Source organism: Halichoerus grypus, chromosome 2 (assembly GCF_964656455.1).
Source record: "Halichoerus grypus chromosome 2, mHalGry1.hap1.1, whole genome shotgun sequence".
NCBI classification, from domain to species: Eukaryota; Metazoa; Chordata; class Mammalia; order Carnivora; family Phocidae; genus Halichoerus; species Halichoerus grypus.
This window is the reverse complement of record NC_135713.1, coordinates 194,576,126-194,593,954: the sequence shown is the minus strand read 5'-3', so window position 1 is coordinate 194,593,954 and position 17,829 is coordinate 194,576,126. Positions and strand designations below refer to the sequence as shown.

General features: G+C 52.3%; 1 protein-coding gene across 1 annotated transcript; it reads right to left on the bottom strand.

Moving 5' to 3' along the window:
* Positions 1-1,009: 1,009 nt before the first annotated feature.
* On the bottom strand, positions 1,010-12,186 carry LOC118550803 (angiotensin-converting enzyme-like protein Ace3). Its single transcript, XM_036116145.2, has 14 exons — positions 12,030-12,186; positions 11,795-11,931; positions 11,229-11,387; positions 10,873-10,960; positions 10,535-10,678; positions 9,566-9,757; positions 9,353-9,450; positions 9,080-9,252; positions 8,547-8,770; positions 8,279-8,423; positions 6,299-6,397; positions 5,717-5,839; positions 1,941-2,125; positions 1,010-1,404 (listed from the first exon to the last, which is right to left on the bottom strand). Exons 1-14 carry the CDS (start codon positions 12,184-12,186, stop codon positions 1,010-1,012), a joined length of 2,319 nt encoding a protein of 772 aa, XP_035972038.1.
* Between the last annotated feature and the right edge of the window lie 5,643 nt (positions 12,187-17,829).

The window sequence follows — 17,829 nt, the reverse complement described above, 5'->3', positions numbered from 1 at the left end:
ACATCCCCATGGTGGGAAGACCTGGGCTGGAAAGAAAGGGCTAGAAGGGGAAGGAGCAGAGGCCTTCTCTCTCTCTTCTCAAGCTTGTCCCTAGAGTACTCATTTCCCAAATGCCCTCCTACAGCTCTCTCCATCCCGTTTGCCCTTCCCCCACTGAGCCTGGAAAGGTGCTGTTTGCCTTGTGCTCCATCCCCAGGGCCACAGGCCAGGCAGCAGGTGTGTGTGTTGAACAAGGCCATCTCCAGAGCGGAGTGGCTGGAGATGAGCTTTGTTTAAATATTAAAGAAGTCAATCATTAATCAAGCCTGGCTTGGTGCCCAGGCTATCCACTGTCTCCATTTGGGAGGGCCTGGACTGGGGCAGGGAGGGCCATGGGGTAGTTTGTGAGGATACTTGCATCTCACACAACTGACAAGCAGCTTTGGGGGCTGGATTATGCAGCCCAACACAGGGTAGGCCAGAGGATCAGCAGGAAGATGTGTTGGATAGCATACAGAGCACAATGTTCATGAACTGGGCACCAGTGATTCGTACAGAATGTCCAGTTCTACTTGAATACATTTTATAAGGGGACTGAAGCAGTGTCCTGTTTCCAGCCAGACAGGACGTTTCTTGGGCACTGCAGTCCTGGCCCAGCCCCACAGTTGGGCTCCTGAAGAAAACAAGGCTGTGTGAAGAACAGTTTGGGGCATGAATTGGGGTCGGGGCTGGATTGGAGGGACACAGTCACTGGGTCACTAAAACCATGGTCCCTGAGCCCTCCCTAGGGGAGGGAGATTGGTCTGGAACTCAGGGCATTCATGGAATTACACAGAGTCAGTAGCCTATACACATGGCTTCACATACATGAGTTCCACACACACAGTTACAAACCCCCATGTACCCAGATCGGCCACAGCTGCACCCAATTGCAGCTGGACACTATGCATGCAAGCTGTCCCCTCCCCAGCCCCCCAGTCCTCTCTGCCACCCTCCTCTTGCCCTCCAGCCTCACCAGTCATACTGGTGTCTAGTCCCAGCTCCACCATTCAGCTCTCATCCACGGAGGCTTCCTGTAGTGCTGTGTGAAAATCCGAATGGTCAAGATGATTGAGCACAGCATCAGGATGAGGCAGAGGCCCAGCAGGATCCACTGTTTTTTGGCAACTAGGCGGGGCTCCATGGCTACGCCCAGGAAGTAGGCCTTGGGCTGTGTCTCAGGGGCACTGGAGTCCCGTGAACTGGTGTCCTGGGCATTGGTGTCCTGGGACAGTGACCTTTTTTCCAGGGCATACAACCTGTGGGCCAGCAGTAGGGCTACCAGGAACATGACCAAGCTGAGGGCCAGCAACATCCACTGCCCAAATTTGGCCTGGTCAGAGTCCAGCTCCAGACTCAGAAATGTCACTTTGTCTGTGTCTTTTCCTGTGGAAGACATGGGGGTCTTGTAGAGCAGGCAGAAGGAGGGAGGGAGCCCTAGGGTGCCCCACGGAAATCAGAGTACCTGACTGCCACTGGCCTCCTCCCTCAGCCTCAGGCACCTACCTTCCAAGCCATAGGTGAGGGCATTGCCCTGGAAGGAGGGTGAGAAAGAGGAGTAGAAGGGAGAGGAGGAGGATATGGGCCTAGATAGGGCTACGTCCCCATGTGCCCAGTGGTGGCTCCGTGCAAGGGTGTCAGGAGGAAAGAACCCCACCCTGTGCTCAGATGCCAACCTGGCCCTCTAGCTGAACAGTGTGCAAGGAAGCAACTGAGCCAGTGGCTGGGCCGTGGGCTGCGGTCTTGGCCAAGGCTGCATCAGGTGCAGACAGGGTCACGTAGCCACAAGGCTGTTGCTTGTTCAAGCCAGGTCATAGATAGGCTAGGGGTTAAGGCTGGGCTAGGGTAGGGACAGGCCCGGGGCAGGCTAGGGTAGGGCTTGGGGCCGTACCAGACCTAGCACCAGGGTCAGATGATCAAACCTTCAAAGGTACAGCTGAAGTCTGGCCAGCCCAGGATCTCCCCCTGCCGCACGTTCTCGGTGACCAGCCAGTTCAGCAGGGGTTTGAAGTAGGTCGTGAGGGCCTTTGTGGACACTTCAGTCTGCCCAGTTATCTTCTGCAGGACTTCTGGCCAGGGCTTGCTTGAGCCCAGCTTTAGGATATCTCTGGGGGAGTGGATACAACTGTGAGGCTGTGTGGGCGCGTCAGCTGGTGCTGCTGGGAGCCCTCCGTGTGCCCCACCCTGGCCCTACGGCTTTGCTAACCAGACTCTTCCCACAGAGCTCAGCGCCGTGGATAAAATCACGAGCTCTGAAATAAGACCGACCTGGATTTGAATCCTGTGGGGCTTTGGGCCAGTGACTTAACCTCTCTGAGTCTCAGTGTCCATATTCATAAAATGGAGATAACAGTACTACCTCCTAGGGTTGGCATGATGATTAAATAGACACAATGCTGGGATCATAGTAGACGGATGATAAATGTTAGCAGCTGATTATTATTACCGCCACTGTGATGATCATTATTCTCCTGGACTCAGATAGGCATCAAGTCTTGAGACGCTGTTTCCCATGAGGTGCTCTGTGTCAGTAGGAGGAGGGGCCACTCCTTTCTGGTCTCATGGGGAGTGTTTGGGAGGATTAGGGAGATGGCGAGCGTGGGATGTGCTCTGTGTATTGCCTGCAGTGATGTAGTAATGTCAAGTGTCACCAAGCACACCCGGTGTTTGGTGGCAGGGGGACCAGCCTGAGGCTTGGTGGGGGCACAGAGTGTGCTGAAGCCAGGGCTCCGGGCTGCTCCCCACTAGGGCCCCCCACGGAGGCGGTGGGGGGCATACGTTGATCCTTCTTAATCTGTGTCCCCATCTGACCAGGAGAGAGATGGGCTCTAGAGGCCCACAAGTCGGACGGTGGAGTCTAGACCAACAGGACTCGGGTTCAAGACTCAGCAGTGCTACTTATGGGCCGTATAACCTCAGGCAATCAACTCAACTCCTCTTAGCCTCAGTTTCTCCATCAGCAAAATGGGCCCCATTAATACCCACTTTGCACTGTGGTGCAGATTAAGCCAATAATGGTAGTGAAGGAGGGCTTTGTAGCATGCGCACACTTGTATGCATCGTTTCATAAACGACGGAGAAAGAATGAGGGGAAATAAAGGTTAGTGGATCCTTGACAGAAACTGCTAGGGAAAAATGTAGTTAAGATCCAAGAGAAATGGAGGAGAAAAGTCATGAAGGCTAAAAGAAAAACAGAACAAAACCCCACAACTAACTTTAGGTAAGAGGATTTTATCAGATGCAAGGTCCTGGGAGAAAGGAAGGACCTGATGAGAGAAAAGTTTTGACCACTGAGTCTACCCATTTAGAAATAGTCCTTCAGGCTCAGTGGGACAAGAGGTTTGACCCAAACCCAGCCCACAGCCAACGCGGCCAGCACATGAGACTTGCAAAGGTGGTAACTAGAATCCTCAACTCCACGGCGGCTGCAATGGGCCCCATGGACGAGGTCAGGCTTACCACGGCTGGCTGGATGAGCCAAGGGCTTTGGGAACTTGGACCAAATCCACTTCAACTCTCCATTCCCAGCAGAACCAACCCAGAGCAATCACATATAGGAAGATGAGTCAAATTCTAAGATATATTAGGTAAAAGAGCAGCCAAGAATCTTGCCCTCCCCCTTCTCCTCTGCAAGCACTCACCCTACACACACAACCAACATTCCACTCTGCTCTGTCTCATTTCTCCAAAGCTCAGGACATCCCCCTTTCTCAGAGCCCTCTCCTCTGCCCTCTGCCCAGAAGATAGCATTCAAAGTCCTAAACCTGGAACTTGGGGTCTTCCCTGTCATCCAGGGGTCTGGATGGCAACATGTGAGGATGGGTGAGCAATGACCCGTGTTGACTGGCAGGTGCTTTGGTGCCGAGTCAGATCCTGGGAGCCTTGTGTGCCCTGGGGGTGGTGGTAGGACAGGGGGTGGTGCGAATGACCGAGGTCAAATGTCCCACCAATCAAGTGGTGAAGGCTCAGAGTTAAAAGTGAGTTGATGTATAGAAAACAGATGTCTGCCATTTCTTGCACTTCTGCTTTTGGGGACAGAGATCCCTTACTGGTCCCCGGCATGACCTCCTCTTCCTCTCTGCATGTTCACCAAAGCCCTTTCCTACTGCGCTAACTCCTTTCTTGTATTATGGTTATTGATTTATCTTGTGGCCCATTGCCACCTGCTGGACACAGGGCAGGCTGATTGGCACGTGCACAAGTAAATGTTTGCTGAATGAATAACTAATGGGAGGCCAGAGACATGAATGCAGAGAGCAGAGAGGCCCCTTATGTTCCACACATTCAGCAAAGCTCAAACATGGGCAGTTGGCTATCATAAACCCTTGTAGTGTGAAAAGATGGAAAAGCAAACAGACTAGGTTGATAATCGGCATGCAAGGCGCAGCCCTCCCTGGGAGCAAAGCCAGGGGATCAGTCCTGCAACCCCATCTGGCCTAGTGGTTACTGACAAAATCCGTGGTGGAATCACACATATGCTCATTAAATTCACAGAGGATACTAAATTATGTGGCTATGTTAATCCTCTGGGAGACAGGAATAAAACTCAAGATGACCTTGACCAATTGGGAAATGGACCCACTGAAAGGGGTTGAAAATTGGTGGGGAAAAGACCATGTCAGTGGGTGGGCTCTGCATCCCAGTGGTTGGAGCACTGATCTTGGAGCCTGCCGACCCAGGTCTAACCTCACCAGCCCTGTATCCCTTGATTGGTGGAAGCAACAGTGTGAATGAGAATGTGCTCTGGAGTCAGTTTGGGACTCAAAGCCTGATTTTGCCACTTGCTAGATCAGTGATGGGCAATCATATTATCTCTCTTAGCTTTAGTTTCATTATTTATGAAATGTGGCTAATCATATCCACTTTGCAAGTTATGAGCTGCTCATGTGAGACCTTGTAAGAGCGCTCCTTAGAAAGCCCAGCCTCTAATAGCAAATGCTCCCCACCATCGGGTCAGCCTCTCACCCCTCCACATTTGCTTCAGGACAAAACCACCTCCGCGGAGGCAGGAATGAAAAGGATAGCTGGGGACCAAGTGCAGGAAAAAAGATTGGGGGTTAGGGAGTCAAAGTGGACCACATGCTGACCAGAGCATTCCAAAGGTTGGTATGAAAGCAACCGGCATCGGCCTGGGAGCTGCATCCGGGCACCCCAAAAAGAGGTGGGAAGAGCATTGTGCACCCAAGGGTGCATCAAATGCTGCCGAGGCTAGGCGAGCACCTTGGGAGCGAAGGATGAAGGGATTCGGATGGAAGTCTGGGGGCTGAGGCCGGACTCCAGCAGTGACTTCCCATCTGGGACAGTTTGATTTATTGGCGTGTGTGTGTGTGTGTGTGTGCATGTGCGCGCACACACGGGCACAGGTGAGTGAGGGAGGGTGTAGTAGTGAGTGTGTGCAAGTTTGTGTGCGAGTGTGTGGGTATGAGAATGTGTGTGTGTGTGTGTGTGTGAGAGAGAGAGAGAGAGCAGGAGAGGCTAGATAGTCTCTCTGACCACGAGGGGCTACACACAAGGAAATGGGCTTCAATCCTTGTAGGAGAGACTGCAATCTGACACAAGGAAGAACTTCCACTAAACTCTAAGGTCAATGAGGCCTGCTCGGGGTGCCTAGGGTGGCCTGGTGAGGAGAGGGGGCCGGGGGCAGGCATCCAGCGAGGGGCAGGGGAGCTGAGAACAGGTGAGGGAGGAGAGCACTCACTCCAGGAGCTTGCCAGCCGTCTTGGAGTGAGAGATGTCACACCGGTGCAGTGGGCCCACGTGACCCGAGGCCTCGCACAAAGCTTCGTGGAACTGGAACTGGAGCACGAGGCTGATGAAGTACCTGGGTAGAGGAACGGGAGGGCAGGCTGGGGAGCTGGTGCCAGGGGCGGAAAGTCCAGAGCCATGTGGAGCCTGGCAGCTCTGATGGGCAGGGGCCCGAGGGCTCTGCCAGGGCCCAGTCTTCCTGGGCGGAAGCTCCTTAGGCAAGGTCCCGCCTCAGCCAGGGGCTCTCCTTCTTAGCCTTCGGAACCAACCCTTACCTTCTTCTTTTCTGCCCTCCTCTTGGGGACAGTACAGATGCTTTAGAATATTCCCAACAGCTCTGCCCCCCACACAGGATCTGATCTAAAAGCCCAAATTATCCTCGGGTGGGGCCCTCCGGAGGCTGTGCGACCCAACAGAGGAGATCTGGGGGGAACATTTGGATCTAGGGCCTTCCTGGGAATCCTCGGCCTGGTTCCCATATCCCCCAACCCCCAACTCCCAGAGCTGCTTCTGCCAGCAGGGCCCAGGCTGTTACCGTATATAGGGCATGCTGGCAGAGATGTGGAACTTGGCGCCGGGGTCAAAGTCTTCCTCTGTCCGAGGGACGGGGGGGCACAGGCCCTGGTACTTCAACCTGCCAGGGAGAGCAGGGGGCTGGTACCACCTAGCTGGGTTCTCAAAACCTTTTCCCCTGGAAGCACTTGCATAGCTACCAAAAGTGGACTTGGCAGACACAGGACACTTAATGCATTTTTATAGATTAAATAAATGAGTTGAAAACACGTGGGATTGGGAATCAGAATCAAATAGTAACAGTAGTTAACACTGACTTCCTCTGTGGAGGAGCCGTGCTAAGCTCTTCACACAGACTCACTTGACACTGTCATGGTTCTGGGGACTTGGGAGGGAATGGGCTAAGCAAGGTCTTGCTTATAATCTTAATGATGGAGATGGTTAGAGACCAATCCACAAGGTCGTTTCATCTGGCAAGAAGTGCCGAGAAGAAAACAGAATAGCATCTCTGCGGCATGGTGCTGTTATTATTCCCAGTTTACAGATGAGGAGACCAAAGTTTAGAGGTCAGGGAACTGGTGGGAGGTCACAGAACTAGTCATTGGCAGCTCCCGTTAACTTTCAGATCCCATTAACCCTCTGCGTTGTGTGACTGTGGGAAAGTTACTAATTGTCGCTGAGCCCTGTTGTAAAACGCTGTCTGCAAGATGGGGGTAAAGTGATCCATCTTTGGGGAAGAGACAAAGTCTATGAAAAGTTCTCATTGTTTGACTCTTGGCCCACTGGTCGCCTCTGAACCATTCTCTGGGGTCGACAGACAGTCGGGTGGTGGCTCTCCCAGGCTTCCTTGTTCAGGCCCAGGAACTTGCCACCTCTCTCCCTTCGCCCCTGGTTTCCACCATTGGTGGTGGTGGGTGCAGTTGACCCAGGGAGGGAAAGGGCCCCTGCAGGTACACCAGATGGCTGGTGGGGGTTGCCCTTGGAGGAGTACAAGGTCAAGACCCTGCCAACCTCACCAGTAATGCTGGGGCCTGAATTTGGGGTGGGGGTAAGAGGGTGAGTGGACGAAGAGAGGAGCACCCAGCTTTGCCACCCTCGGTTGCCATGTGACCGTGGGCTGGTCACACATTCTTCTCCTGTGAATGAGCATGAGATGTTGCACAGGTTCAAAGAAACATAAGGGCCTTGTGCAGAGCAGGCAGCCCCTTCATGGTCACCCCAGACCATGCTGTGGCTAGCAGACTCGAGCAGGTCAGTCTGAGGCCTGGTGGAGATGGAGCGCCCTGGCCAAGGGCATTCATTATCCCATCAGACAGCCAGTGGTCGGTGAGGAGATGCACCATGGACACCCCTCACCCAAGAGTGGTGCTGTCTGACTGCTGGCGGGCTCCTTCCGCAGCCAGTTCTGACCTTGACATGCCTAAGGATGCTAAACCAGAGGCAGTCATGTGTGTGTGTTGGGGCGGCAGGAAAAGGGGCAGTGGGCTTGCCTCTCTCCCATGCGGACTCTTTCCATGGAAGGGAAAGAGCTCAGGCCACCAAACACCCTTCTGCTAGCCCCACTGGTGGGAACCGGAAGAGAGAGGAGGAGCAGGGGGGCCTGCCCAGTGGTCAATGTTTTATTCTTGGAGGAGCCCAGGTGCACCCTTGTGTGAGCTTCCCAGCTACCCAGGAGCAGACAGGGCCACTGGCAGGGTCCCTAGAGAGGTTAAGAGGTCAGCTCAGTGCTGGTGCCAGATTCAGCGTGAGGCTGATCCCCTTTAGTAGGGATCCACTTTAGCAGGGATGCTTTTATCTGATGATAGCAAACAGCCAATACTATCCCAGGGTCCCCCCCCTCCCTTGGCTGCCAGGTCACCAGCATGGGCACACCTAACTCTGCCCTCCCAGGAGAGGCAGCAGCATCCTATGGCGAAGGGCAGTGCCCTTAAGGCTGACCGGAAAGCCCAGCCCACCAGGGGTGGAGGGGGCAGAGAGCCCAGGGCAGTCATCCTCTCCCCACCTGAGGTTCCACCACTCCTGGTTGTAGGTGTCCTTCCCGATGGTGCCATCAAAGACCTTCCAGCGAAACAGGTCCATCAGGTAGGCGAAGGGGATGAAGGCGATCTTCTCCAGGGCAATGCCCATCAGGAAATTGACCTCCTCCTCTAGGGAAGGGGGGGCAGTCAGGAGGTGGCCCCCGGCTCTCCCTCCCTTTAGCCTTGCCCAGAGAGCCCCGGCGGCAGCCTCAGGCTCAGCTGCCCTGCTACGGTCCTCTTGGTCCCCATCACCTGAGTCCTGGTTCTGGTGGCTGAGCAGGCCTCTGTTGAGTAGGTGCTTGTGGGAGGAGGCCGAGAGGGTGATCATCGACCCCACGGCCTCTTCAAAGGCTGGGTTGGCGCCTGCGCGGAAGATCACAGAGAGGTTCTTGTACTGCAAGAAGTACTGGATATGGCCCATCTGGTGGAAGATGGAGAGCAGGTCTTCTATGGTCACCTCGGTGCACTTCTTTATCCTAGGGTTAAAGGGCAGGGGTCAAGGAGCATGGGGAGGCCCTGGGAGAAGGGGAGATCTCTGCATTCAGACTCCATGGAGGGATTGGGGTGGTTGGGCTGGAGACCACCAGGGCCTTGGGTGCTGTCCCTTCTCACTCCGGGTCCCCCTTGCCTATATTGCCAGCTCACATCCCCCTCCGCTGCCTGGTTCCAGCCCTGCTCGCCCACCTCCTTGCACACCTCCTAAGACCGGCAGACAGAGGGGGAGCGGACCCAAGAGAAGAAGAGCGAGAGAGGGGCGGGAGGGTGGTGCTGGCGCAGGGTGAGACCTGAAGTCCTTGCTGTTGTAAAAGTCCCAGGCGGAGGCGTGGCACTCCACCTCCCGCCCATCGGCTGGCCTTTCCATCATTGATTTTTTCCAGAAGTCGGGAGGGGTGGAAAGCAGCCCCAGGGAGGTGAAGAACTTGTCCGCCTCTTCGAACATTTTGGAGGGCTTCCAGTGCTGTGGGGAAGAGTGGGTGTGTGGGGCCCTGCCTGGGAACCAGGGCAGGGAGGGGGGTGGGTGCAGCACCGACGGGGGCAGACGGAGGCCGAGTACTAACCTGGCTTTTCATGATCTTCGTGATATCCTCAGGGGGCTTCCTCGGGAAGGGCAGGACCAGATCTAAGATGTTGACCCAGGACTGAGCCCACATGTTCCCTGGAAGGGGGCATGCAGGGGCTCAGAGGAGGCCGGAAAGCATCCCTCCCTTTACTGGGTGCCCGCTTGGAGGCCTGCTCCGCCCACCCCACTCTGCTACCAGCTAGGGCTTTACCCAGCAGGTGGGCAGGGATGGGCCCCCTTGGGTCGATAAGCTCGGGCCCGTAGTGGCGGTGCAGGGCCCGACGCACGTAGGCGTGCAAGTTCAGGTACAGCGGCTGCAGCTCCTGGTAAAGCTGCTCCAGATCCTGTTCTAGCGAGTCAGACTCATACTTGGACCGCCACAAGGCCCCCATGTCTTTGTAACCTAGGACAGGAGAGGGGGATCAGAAGCACTCACCACCCACCCTTCCTTCCGCCCTGGCCTGGCAGGCAGGAGACCCAGGCACTTTCTGGGGAAGCCACTTGACCTCCCTGTTCCTCAGGGTCTTCATCTGCCAAATGGGAAATGTGCCTCCCAAGGTCACTGTTCAGATTGGATGAGATCGAGGGTGGAAAAGCACTTGGCAAAGTACACACTCCGTGCTCCTCACCGTGCCTGGTTGGATAGGACCGGGTTGAGGCCCTGGTCCTGACACCCACCTCGAGCCCCACCCATCCAAGCCCTCAGACCACCCTGGCTCCTTTCAGATCCTCCCAAACACTGGCTCCTCCCATTGCGGGGCCTGGGATGCTCTTTCACTTCTTGCTTGCCTTCTTTCAGGCCTTGGGGAAGTGTCTCGAGGCCTCCCCTTCCCCCTTCTCTCTCGGCACTTGTCCAGAGATGTGTGTTTGCACGAATCTTGTCTGTCCCCCAGACCGTAGGCCCTACCTAGAAGGGTGGACACCTTCTCTGTCTTTTCACCTACAAATCCTTAGAAACTCTCCAGGGCCTGGCACACAGTAGGTGCTCAAGCAATGTCTGTAGACCAATGGTGAATGAAACACCTTTGCTTCCCCCAGCCACAGGGCTCAGGGGCCCCATCTCCAGGTCCTACTACTGCCCTTACCCTCTGCAGACTCTGCTTTGCCCTTCCCACTGCGGCCTGTGCCCCGTGCCATCTGCACAGACCGGGCTGGCCCGGGAGGGGGGTGGGGGCCTCACCGTTGAGCTTTGCAGCCTTGTTGCTGAGCTGCACGTAGCGCTCGAAGGTGATGCGAAGCTGACGACCCACAGCGTCCCGCCAGCCCTGCCAGGCCCACAGCAGCTCCTTCTGGTCCCGGGAGGTGGCCATGATTTCTTGGAGGTCTATGCCCAGAAAAAGGAGCCAAGGTGGGGCCCCCCTACTCCTGCCTGCCTCCTGCCCTCACCTGCAGACCCTCCTCCCCCAACAAGTGAGTGCAGTTGGGGCAGGGAGGACAATGGTAGTCGGGGGTCGGCTTGTGGAAGGGGCTGATGCTGGAGACTCTGGGGTTGGATGGGGGCAGGGCTTGGGTGCTCACCAGGCTCCAGGGGCAGGCAGGGTCCCTCATTCAGGCACACCTGGGCCATGCTGTATGTCGTCTCCATGTAGGCCAGAAGCTTGTTGTACTGGGGGGGCAGGTGTCACCTAGAGCAGGCCTGCGCCCTTGCGCCCACCCCCAGCACGAGCCCCACCAGCTGGGAGGGGCAGGCCTGTCTGAGGCATCTTCCCACCAGCCTTTGTTTCTCTCCTCCCCCCAGAGGAAGCTCTAGCCCTGCCCACCAACCTCCCTCCTGCCCAGGCAGCCTGGCTTCCCCCCAACCCCCGCCCCAACCAGCCCACCCACCCCTGGGGTGGGGAGCATGTGCCTGGAGACCTGGGGGTTCCGTCCATCACCTCCCGGAGCTCGTCCTGGGGCAGGGCCGCCTTGTCTATGTTCTGCAGCTTACTCAGCATGCGCTTCACGGCCGCATCGTGGAACCTGGAGGTCTTAAACAGGCGGGCCCGGGTGCCAAAGTACAGCATGTGCTGGGACCTCTCTGAGTCCTTGTGCAGCTGGAATGAGGGTCACCATACTTATCATGGGAAGTTAGGGAGGGAGGAAGGGCCCCACATTGAACTCCAGGGTCACAGTCCTTCCAACCTCCTCCCAAAACCTACTTTAAGGGTTCACAATCCCTGGAAATTTGCTAAGAGGGAGAAGGGAAGGAGCCTGGGTCTTTAAAAGCAAGGAGGTAATATTTACAAGGGGAAAGAAACAAGAGATTCTTGCCCAGACCGCTTCTGGGGCCAGCAAGAGGCCCGGAGCTTGCAGCCTGCTTTGACATGTACTTTGGGGATTCCCTCCTTCCTCTAGCTCTGGACAGGGGCAGAAGATATGGTTCCCCCATTTCCTCCCACCCCCCACCAGATCCCTGAGAAGAGCAAGGGGAGAAGGGGCTGAAGTTGAGGTGGTACCACACCATCTCCTCCCGATTTTTCTTGGTGATGTTGGTGACATAGTTCCACGTGGCCTCCATGAACTGGTTCCACACAACCTGGGCAGTATGCTCATAAAACTGCAGGAACGCCTTTGCCATGGTCTCATTGTAGAACTTGTCTGCGGAGAAGGAGGTGGGCATCATGCTGTCCTGGGAGGGGCCTGCCCCTGACTGGTCCCCTTGTCTGGTCCCAGGTTCCTTTAGGTCCCAGCCCCACCTAAGCTCTGATCACCCTCGGTCCTGAGCCATGGCAAAAGCTGCCCATAACAGAAGAGGACAAATAGAGAAGGTCCATGGCAAGTCCATCTTGTGCCCATGGCCAAGAGAACAGCAGAGCTGGGTGAGGCTATGGACCAATGGCGGTCCAGCTCCATATTGTGACATCAGAGCCTGAAGGGTTAGCCATGGAATGTCAGAACTGGAAAACCCCCACCCACCTTCTGGTCCAACAGTTCCCATTTTACAGGTGAGGAGACTGAGGTCAAGCCACATGACCTGGTTCACACAGCTAGTTAGTGGCAGAGCCAAGAAGAGAACCAGGGCTCTTGATTTTTAGGCCAAAGCTTATTCTGGTCTACTTGGTCACTTTTCCTTGGCATTGGAACCACCCTTGGACCTTGGCCAGGGATTGATGAGACCCTTGCCCTCCACAGGCTGGCATCACCTCTGAGAAGATGGGTAGGATGAGGGATGAATGGATGAGTGGATGGATAGATGTATGGAAGTGACATCTCTGGGTCTCTGGAATCTGGAAGCACAGGTGTCTCTCCATGTTCTTCTGACTTGACCTCTTATGTTCTCATTTTTGGCCTCCTTCTCTCTTATGAGATGTGTAATCATTCCTAGGGCAATGCAGGACCCTTCCTCCCTTCCCCTTGTCCTTATATCTGTTTCCCCAGGGATAGCCGGACACTATGAGTTTGCAGTCAGGAGGAAGCACAGGAGGTAGAGGGCTGTGAGGGCTGCGGGGAATGTGTGGCTGGTACCTTCCATTCAAGATGCATGTCCCTGAGTACCCGAGCTTGGTTTGAACGCCAGCTGGCAGGACCCCAGCTCTCTGCTAGGCTTGGTGACTCCCCACTAGCCTGACACACTTAGTCTGGGGGAGATGAGCTCATCTATCTCACCTTGGGATTTCTTCCTCAGATTCACTTTCCTCCACACTCACATGCCCTCCACCGTGTGTTCCTTTCACTCTCCCTGCTTGGTCCAGGTGCACGCATATCCTCCCAGATGCTTCACCTCTTCACATGAGCTGACATCCCCCAGAGAAACCGACCAAATAACCCTCCAAATATGATGCTATGATCAAAATTATTGAAAACACAAAGAAAGAAAAAAATCAGTGACACTTTTGGTTAAGCTGCCAACTGAGTTCTGCTTCAAGCATATAGACATGCTTGATAAAATATAGTATTTTGTTGTCGTTAACGATAGTCATCATGCTGTACCTTACATTTCCCAGGACTTATTTATCTTATAGCCAGCAGCTTATGCCTTTTGCCTACCGTCACCCATTTTGTCGACCCTCCCACTCCCACTTCTGGCAACCACTGATCTGTTCTCTGTGTCTATGAGCTCAGTTTTTTGTGCATATGTATACCACATGCATATGCATATGTATACCATATGTATACCTTTTCATTATCCATTCACCTGTCATTAGACACTTAGGTTGTTTCCACGTCTTGGTTATTGTAAATTGTGTTGCAATGAACATGGGTGTGCAGATATCTTTTCAAGACAGCGATTTCTTTCTTTCTTTTTTTTTTAAGATTTTATTTGTCAGAGAGAGAGAGAAAGAGAGAAAGCACAAGCAGGGGGAGCTGCAGGCGGAGGGAGAGGGGGAAGCAGACTCCCCGCTGAGCAGGGAGCCTGATGCGGGATTTGATCCCGGGACTCTGGGATCATGACCTGAGCCGAAGCAAACGTTTAACCGACTGAGCCACCCAGGTGTCCTGTGATTTTATTTTCTTTGTATAAATACCCAGAGTGAAATTGCTGGGTCATATAGTAGTTCTGTTTTTGACTTTTTGAGGAACCTCCATACCGTTTTCTATGGTGGCTGCCAATTTACATTCCCACCAACGTGCACAAGGGTTCCCTTTTCCCCACATCCTTGCCAGCACCTGTTATTTCTTGTCTTTTTGATAACGGCCATTCTACCAGGCATGAGGTGCTATCTAATTGTGGTTTTGATTTGCATTTTCCTGATGGTTAGTGATGTTGGGCACCATCTCATGTACCTGTTGGCCATCTGTATGTCGTCTTTGGAAAAATGTCTGTCCAGTTCCTCTGCTCATTTTTTAATTGGTATGTTTGTTTGTTTTGGAGTTCTTTATATATTTTGGATATTAATCCCTTACCAGATATGTAATTTGCACATATTTGCTCCCATTCTATAGGTTGCCTTTTCATTTTGTTGATGATTGACTTTGCTGTGTAAGAGCTTTCTAGTCCGATGTCATCCCACCTGTTGATTTTTACTTTTGTTGTCTTTGTTTTTGGTGTCAAATCCCAAAAATCCTTGCCAAGACCAATGTCTAGGAGCTCACCCCCTATATTTTCTCCTAGAAGTTCTATGCCTTCTGGCTTTATGTTCATGTCTTTAATCCATTTTCAGTTGATTTTTGGTATGGTGTAAGATAGGGGTCCAGTGTCATTCTTCCACATGTGGCTGTCCAGCTTCCCCAACACCATTTATTGAAGAAACTATCCTTTCCCCATGGCATATTCTTGGCTTTTTTGTCATAAATATATTGACCATATATGGGTGGGTTTATTTCTGGGCTCTCTATTCTGTTCCATTGATCTCTGTGTCTGTTTTTATGCCGATACCATACTGTTTTGATTTCGATGACTTTGGAACATAGTTTGAAGATAGGAAGTGTGATGCCTCCAGCTTTATTCTTCTTTCTCAAGATTGCTTTGGCTATTTGGGGTTAAAAAATAGTGCTTAAAAAAAATTTTTTTTATTCATTTATTTGGGAGAGAGAGAGAGCAAGCACAGAGGTAGAGAGGGAGAAGCAGACTCCCCAATGAGCAGAGAGCCCGATGTGAGTCTCGATCCCAGGACCCCGAGATCACGACCTGAGCCGAGGGCAGACGCCTAACCAACTGAGCCACCCAGGTGCCCCAAAACAGGGCTTTTTAAAATGCAAAATACAGAGCTGAGATGGAAAGCAAGAAAGGGAACTCTTCAGATGCTGGGGAGACAAAGAGGGCTCATGCAGCAGTGAGTGGGGGTCCATGTGGGAAATCAGAGTACGTCTATGCCCAAAATGCTGCAGCATGGCTGCTTGTATGGGGAGAGCTGATCCTCCATCAAGCTGGGAGCCAGCAGATGGCTTCCTTTCTAAGGGGGTCCTGCAAGAAGCAACCATGAATTTGACCCTGGGGACATCCTCACAACACATGCACATGCCGTGTGCATGGGACCCTGCAGAAGAATGTTCCCACTGAAAACGGCTCATAGGTCAAGATGACCAAGTATAAGAGAAAGTGTGTGCAGTGAGGGTCAGTAATGATCACCGGTCCCCTCTGAGCCCTTTTCCAGGTGTTAGGGACCCTTTGAGAGCTTTTAGTATATGAATCCTCATAAAAAATATATGAGGTACATACTGTGATCAACACTCTCACTTTATAGATGAGGAAACAGAGGCACAGAGAGGCTGAGGAACTTGCTTACAATCACACAGCTGGCAAGTAATGGAGGTGGGACTCAAATCCGCATGGGCTGGCTCCAGAGCCTGTGCTAAATGACAGACACACCTGAGGAAGGACAGGTCTTGGAGCAATCTGAAAGGGATTTAAAATATAGATCTTTACACCATATGGAAAGGTTAAATGAAACTGGATTAAAGACCTAAGCATAAGAGCTAAGATCCTGAAACTCCTGGAAGAAATCATTTGGGAAAAGCTTCCTGACATTCAATTTGGCAGTGCTATCTTGGATAGGACACCAAGCGCACAGGCAACAATGACAACGAAAACCACACTGGACTTCATCAATTTTAAAAACCTTTGCACATCAAAGTACACTAACAACAGAGCACAAAGGCAACCCACAGAATGGGAGAAAGTGTTTGTAAATCACGTATCTGGTAAGTGATTAATATCTGGAATATATAAAGAACTCCCAAACTCGGCAATGAAAAAAAAGCAACAACTCAATTCAGAGGGGGCAAAGGACTTGAATAGGCATCTCTCTAAAGAGGAGATATAAACAGATAATAAGCACTTCAAAAGATGCTCAATATCATTAATTATTAGGGAAATGCAAATCAAAACCGTGAGACACCGCTAGGATAGGTATTACCAAACCACCCAGAGAACCTCATCTGTTGGTCAACACGTGGAAAACCTGGAAGCCTCGTGCAGCTGGGAATATAAAATAGTGCAGCCACCATGAAAAATAGTATGGTGGTTCCTCAAAAAATTATAGGATTACCATGAGATCGAGCAATTCCAATCTGGGGCCCATATTCAAAAGAATTGGAAGCAGGGTCTAGAGCAGATACGGTGGTGATGGTTGCAGGGCAATATGAATGTACTCAATGCCACTGAACTGCATGCTTAAAGATGGTTAAAGTGGTATATTGTATGGTATGTACATTTTACCATGACTTAAAAAAAATACAGATCTTAAAGTGATAAAAAAAAAAAAAAAAGAATAGAATCCATGAAGCAAGAATGGGCTTTTGTGAACACACAGGAGATTTGAAAGAGAGATGTGAAAATGAAAAATATAGTTATTAAATTAGAACAACGAAAACCCCTATGGACAGGTGAAGCAGCAGACTGAAATGCGAAGACATGACTGGGGAATCTCCTGGAACGCAGGACAGAGAAAGAGACAAGAACTATGAGCAAGGATTTAGGAGACACAGAGGGCAAAATAGAAAGCCCTGAGCAGTATCTGGTAGAAGACCCCCAAGAGGAGCCTGGAGAGAAGGGGGAGAGTGGCATTCAAAGAGATGATGCCCTCATTTCCAGAACTGAAGGAAGCCGAGTCCCCAAGTGAACAAGCTCTTTGCACTCCCAGGAAGTCAAGGGTGCAAACACCATGAGAAAGTTCCTCGAAGGCACTGGAGGGAGATGTGAGCATCCAGCTGTCTCCAGCAAGCTGCTCTGGACATTTTCCTCCATCTGTCTAGTGAGGGGCTGATCTCTGCTTGACTTTCCTGCTCTCACAGTCTGTGACTGGGGGTGGTGATGCGTTCATTATCAAGAGAGGAAACTATATACTTGAGGTTGCATATTATCTCATCTAATCTTCGTAGCAATCATGAGAGGGTTTGCAAGAACCGTTTTATAGGCTCAGAAAATGGAATTCTCCAGGTCACATAGGTGGTAAGTACAGAGGCAGGATTTGACTCGGGCCTAAACCAAAGCCACGGGATTCACTTACGTTAGAGCCAGGGTGGGACAAGAAGGGGTTTGAGAGATCAGAGAAACTGTCCAGCGACCATACCCACCTTTGGCCCTTGTAGGTAAGAGCTGGTCACGGAGGAGTGATCAGCTGTCAGACATTAGCAGGGACAACACAGGGAAGGGCTCAGACTTCAGGGCCATTGGTAGAAAATGCCAGAATGGCTTCTCTTTCTGCTGTCACCCCCTCCCCTTCCTCTGCCTGCTTCCAGGTAGACCCAGTCTTACCCTCCTCACCTGAGGCAGCAGCAACAGGAGTCTAAGCAATTTTCATATTTCAAAAGGTCTAAGGGATAAAGCTGGTCAGGCGGAACCCAATGTGAAGTTTGTTTGTCCTCAGTCTGTAGCTCAGATCTCTGGGTGTCGAATGCTGGTACCCTCATGCTGTTCTACCAGCTGGGACAGGCAGTATGAACCCCTGTGTTCACAAAGATTGGAAACCGGGTGTTGTGACAATGACCTTTGTCTGGCAGACCAGGAGCTTTTAAAACATCAGGCTGGGGAGGAGAGTAATTAAAAAGTCATTGGTGGTAGAAGGCTTGGAACTATTTAGAGGACATGTTTATAAATTCCATTGTCCTAAGTAA